Consider the following 5,714-nt stretch of genomic DNA (forward strand, 5'->3'; position numbering starts at 1 on the left):
ATTGAACATCGAATCTGTCATATGATTCAACAGATGGCTACAAATTGTTTTGTTGTCTTTCTCGTACTTATCAGGATCAATCGCGGAGGACTGATTTGATTGGTCAGAAACATCAAGAGGTTTGTTTGGAGGATTCTGGATTAGAGATAGTGGTCACCTTCTCGGTATCAGTAGACACTTCTGTGGTGAGGATGTAATCAATCTCCAACTGCTTGAAGAAGATTAATAATTTCTGAGTCCAGCGGCGATAATTTGCTCCATCTTTGGTTCGAGCTTGGATAAATTGGGGAGAACCTTTCCATTCTTGGTCGATATTTGGTTAATTGTTTTCAGATTGTTAGAACAGATGTCATGAAAGGTTGTTGTGCCGTGGAGAAACCACTGTCCTGAAAGCAATTACGTGCGACTTTGATGCTAATCGCTATGCTGGTTGCTCCCCAAAGTTAACACAGTCTCCAAATTTAGATGTGCACTCATTGGAAAATGGACTAGAACCGATGAGAAGAATTCTCAGAACAGAAGAAGAATTTAGAAGAAAACAAAAGAAAGAAATCGAGTTATTGTGTCTCCTCTCTCAGGTCTGATATGTGTTAAATAGCAGTGGAGAGGAGGTCACAAACGGTCAGAAGACTCGAACGGTTTGAAACGAACTGTCACAAACTGAACGATCACAAAATGAAAGGTCACAAAACGAATGATAACAAACCGAACGGTAAAAAAAAAAAAAATAGTCAACAAAATACTAATAAAAAGATTTAATAATAAAAATGTTATTAAAAACTAATGGTAAGTAATAAAAATTTGGATCTTTTTCGCACAAGCGCGGTTACCTGAACCTGTCCGTCTGACCAGACAGACGATGGCGACAGTGCATGTGGTGAAAAGGTTGTAGTTCTACCACCAACACACTTTGGATTCTCATTTAAAATGACTTGGTATTTATACCCTCTAGGCAATTCTAAATCTATCCATGTTGGACAAAACTTCCCACCCCTCTTAATATTGCTATGAGCTTAAGCCCAAAAGTCATTTCCAACAAAAATTCTTAAAAATATTTACAACTAATAACAAAATATCACAGTCTATCGACTATTATCCGTGTTTGACATAGATAGTAGTCTATCACTGTATCATAGATAGACTGTGATATTTTGCTGTTATTTGTAAATATTTTGGTTCATTTTCCTATATTTGAAAACAATCCTAATAAAATTACCAAAAAGGGAAGTAGAAAAATAAAAGTGAGAGAAAACTCCCAATGCAATGTATAACGATTATCCATAAAAGGATTCAATTTTGAATTTTACATGCATAATTTCACATGTTGAACCAAAATAGAAATGATCATTAAATTAAACATAAAAAGAAAAAAAAAATCAAAATGCAGAGAATTAATGATGATATTGATCCTGCATTTAAATGATCATCATGCACAAGTAACTAAAATTAATTAATGAGTCCTTAAATTAAATGAGATTCAAAATCTTGAAGTTGCTCCAAATCTGTCACTACTTGATACATTGAAGGTCTGTGTTTAGGGTCTTCTGAGAGACATTTAAAAGCAAGTTTAGCTGTTGTGATTGCCTTCTTTACACCACACTGATCTCCCGCAATTCTACTGTCCATTATCCTCATGATTCTTCTGTTGCTAATATTAGGCTTTGCCCATTCTACCAAATTTTGTTCTCTTGGAGGCTTTGTTGTATCCAATGCTCGTCTTCCACATAATATCTCGAGTAAAACCGCTCCGAAACTGTACACGTCGCTCTTCGGTGTCAAATGACCTAATTTCAAAACCAAACTCAACTTTAGCAATTTCAAATGCATATCTTGTTTGGTAGCATTTCTGTTAAAGAACAAATCTCCTTCTCTCTTGGTTCTTATTTCTTATTTTGTGAGTGAAAAATGTAAAGTTTTTACATGAATATAAAACTTTAAAATCAAATATAGAAAATTTTTATATCATATGTATGGTTTTAGAAGAAGAATAATAAAACAATACGCATTTATATATGTTCCGCAGGAAAAAAAATAGAAAAAAAGAAATTTGAGCCCCATTTAACAGTGGTTTTGTTTCTGTTTTATAATTTTCAAATTTATGTTCCTAAGTTCTCAATTTCTCTATTATGATTTTTACCTATTTCAAGAAATACTTGAATTTTTAAATAAATTCTAAAACCAAAAACAAAATTTTGAAAAATACTGTTTTTTAGTTTTGAAAACTTGGGGTAGAAAAAGTGGATGACCATATATAGGAACGTACATGGAGAATAGTATTTATTAGGTTAATTTTTTTAAAAAAAATTCAATAAAACTAAAAACCAAATAGTTATCAAAAGAGATTTTGATTTTCTACACAATTTTTGGACACGTCATATTTGTGAAAAAAAAAAGTAAAAACAAGAAACATCATGAATCTACAAAACGATTCTATTTAAAAAAAACTAAAGAACAACAACACACCAAAAACAAGAACGTTATTATACGAGCACCTCAAATACGTATTAAAAATGAATGGAACAAGAAACATCTTGAATAGTTATAAAACGCTTCAATTTCTTAAAAAAAAAAAATTAAAGAACAAGAAACAAAAACATTATTAAATAGGCGCCTAAAAAACGTATTAAAAATGAATGAAATGCGGCATATACCTGTGGCCATGTATTCGGGAGCTGCATAGCCATAAGTACCCATACATCTTGTGGAAACATGGCTTTGATTGCCCACTGGCCCGTCCTTAGCCAGTCCAAAGTCTGAGATTTTGGCATCGTAATTCTGTGTGATTAAATTCAAAACAATATATTATAATTAGATCCAAGATCATATGTTAGTAATTAATACATCAAACTTCGTTATAAACAGTATACAAATTTATATTATATTATGGTTAGAATTTATAAATTTATATATATATATATACCGCATCAAGCAGGATGTTTGAGGATTTGAAATCACGATGGATGACTTTTTGGCCATGCAAATACGCCAATCCCTTAGCTGCATCCAGAGCAATTTTCATTCGCAACTTCCATGAAAGTGGTTGAGACCCAGATCCTCCTGAAATTAAAATTACTCATTTTCTTAACATTTTCCTATATTGATTTGGAAATTAACATAAAATCTAACCAATCTTAATCTTGATGCTGTTTACGTTTTATGATTTTTTTATCTGTCGATTCCATAACAAAAGTGATGCTCTAAACTTTTTCTAACTTGTTCTTACTTTACTTGATAGATTTAATAGATACAAAACTAAGAATTTAGAGATGAAATAGATTAAATTTATAATTTAACGTTTTTCGTACCAAGGTGGTAGTTAAATCTAAATGATAAAAGGAATGAATGGAGGAAGATGAATTTAGGAGGTTGACTCACTTCCAAAAAGGTGATTGTCCAAGCTGCCTCTTGACATGAACTCATAAGCAAGAAGTTGATCCTCATTCTCCAAGCAATAACCGATCAGTTTCACCAAATTAGGATGATGCAACTGCCCCAAATAGTTTATTTCCGTCTATAATCAACAAAATTCCAACATTACCCCCACATTAATACAAATAATTGAAAATTTTAAACTATATTTTACTAGACTAATTACTTGGATGATGCATTCCATTCTCGCCACACACCAAAAATAAAAAAATATTTTTTTTGTCACATGACAAATTATGATTAGAGAATTTGGTAGAATGTACAAAGATAGGTGCTATCCAAAATGCATCTAAGAATTTCTCGTTTTTAAATGAAAACATTAAGAGAGCGTTTGGAACGTTGAGTTGGTTATTATAGTCAATAAGTTATAGTAATTTGTGTTTATAGTGCATATTATTTTAGTTTGGGTTCTATTTTAATTGAGTAGGAATAGTAAACACTATAATAAAGAAAATGAGAATAAAAGAGTGAACACGGATAAAAAGTGACTTGAAATATTAATATTGTAGTTAATTGTGAGTTATAATAGTTGGAACCATGACTATTATAATTGGTGTCCTAAACATGGGGTGAGTTACTTCGCTCAAACATCCTCTAAATAGTAATTTGGTTAAAAATCAATTTTCGTCCCTAAACTTTCATAAAAGTAATAATTGAGTTTTTGAATTTTGATTTGTAACAATTTATTCTATATATTTTCAATTTTGTAATAATTTAGTCCTTAGACTTTACTATGTAAAATTTAGTCATTGTATTTTAAAAATCGTAACGACATTGTATTTTAAAAATCGTAACGAGTTAGTCCCTATTTAGAATTTAGAATTTAGTGTTAATGAGATTTATTGTATAAATAAACCGATAAACTAATTAGAGTCACAATAATTTTACAAAATATAAAACCTACATATTTGATTAAATTGTTATCAAGATTAAATCGTGACACACTAAAATTTAAGACTAAATTATTATAAAATTAAAAATATAAAAGGACTAAATCATTTTAAATGAAAGTTGATGGCCAAACAATTTTAAAGGACAAAAAATCGACGAAGGTGAGGAGTAATTGGATACTGACCAACCATTCATTGTGGCCTTGGAAGCCATCTTGATTGTGTCTTTTGACAGCAATAGCGATGCCAGAGCCGGGCTTGGTGGCGGTGAACGATTGCTGGTCGATCCAGCCCTTGAACACACTCCCAAACCCACCTTCCCCGACCATACTCCCTTGCCGGAAATTTCCCGTCGCCTTTTTCAGTTCATTAAAGCAAAATCTCTTCAGATTCGGAGACTGCAGAATCTCGTCCTCTGTTCTTGGACTTGGATGGACAGAGGCAGAGGAGCTCGAACCATTCGAATTCACTGAATAAAAGAAAAGAAAAAAGCAAAAAAACTGCAAATTTAAGAAGACTGAACTGATTTTCATGAAGTTTAAAAGCGAAGAACAAAATTATAATGAATGAATGTACCACAAGAAGGGGTTCTGTTTTCTAAAGCAACAACACTAACACAAGATCCCATTTTTCTGTGGAGTTGATCTGAAAATGGGGATATGAACTAATTAGAGAGATGAGAATATGTATGTGTGTATATATAAATATAAGTGTGAGGTGATTTGCCAATGGGAATTTGAGAAAAAAAAGGTCAAAAGTGAAAGCAAATGTTTGTGTAAAAGGGTTGACACGAGTTGACTCGTGGTTGTCGTCTGAGGAGTCGGCCAGATACCGTATCTTCTCTGATGGAAAGGACAACGAAACTAACAATTTACAAACCAAACCACACTCACTCTCTCACTACATCTTTTGTTTTCAAGTATATGTTTATAAATATGAAAACCATGAGAAATTGCTAGAAAATAATAAGTATAAAAAAAAAAAAAATTAAAACCCTGTTGGTAATTATTTCTTTTTTTTTTTAATTTTTTTTTTAAATTTATGCTGGTTTGTTCTCATTTTTTAATTTTAGTTTTAATAAACACTTAAATTCTTAGTCTAATTTTAAAAATAAAAACAAAATTTCTCTAGTTTTTATTTTTTGCTTGGCTATTGCAACATTAATGAGAAGTATAAAATAAAAGGGTAAATTGCAATAGATAATAATTTTAAGACTAATAATAGAGTGTGTAACAATATTTTAAAAAAAAATTCAAAGAGCAATTTTCTCAAACTTTCTTGTTTATTTTAGTATTATTCTTATTATACATTTTTTTTTTCTTTCTGAGTTTAACAGTTTTGTTGGGAGATTCTATCCTATGATTATTTGATCCATTTTTTTTCCAAATGATCTTT

At 31.0% G+C, this 5,714-nt stretch overlaps 1 protein-coding gene across 1 annotated transcript; it reads right to left on the bottom strand.

The window, feature by feature from the left end:
• Positions 1-1,228: 1,228 nt before the first annotated feature.
• On the bottom strand, positions 1,229-5,056 carry LOC150035446 (receptor-like cytoplasmic kinase 176). Its single transcript, XM_090315036.1, has 6 exons — positions 4,896-5,056; positions 4,505-4,788; positions 3,376-3,511; positions 2,921-3,057; positions 2,652-2,775; positions 1,229-1,784 (listed from the first exon to the last, which is right to left on the bottom strand). The coding sequence occupies exons 1-6, from the start codon at positions 4,945-4,947 to the stop codon at positions 1,462-1,464; spliced, it is 1,056 nt and encodes a 351-aa protein (XP_090171162.1). The 5' UTR covers positions 4,948-5,056; the 3' UTR covers positions 1,229-1,461.
• Between the last annotated feature and the right edge of the window lie 658 nt (positions 5,057-5,714).

Source organism: Benincasa hispida, chromosome 6 (assembly GCF_027475165.1).
Source record: "Benincasa hispida cultivar pf3 chromosome 6, pf3_genome.v1.1, whole genome shotgun sequence".
Taxonomy (NCBI): Eukaryota; Viridiplantae; Streptophyta; class Magnoliopsida; order Cucurbitales; family Cucurbitaceae; genus Benincasa; species Benincasa hispida.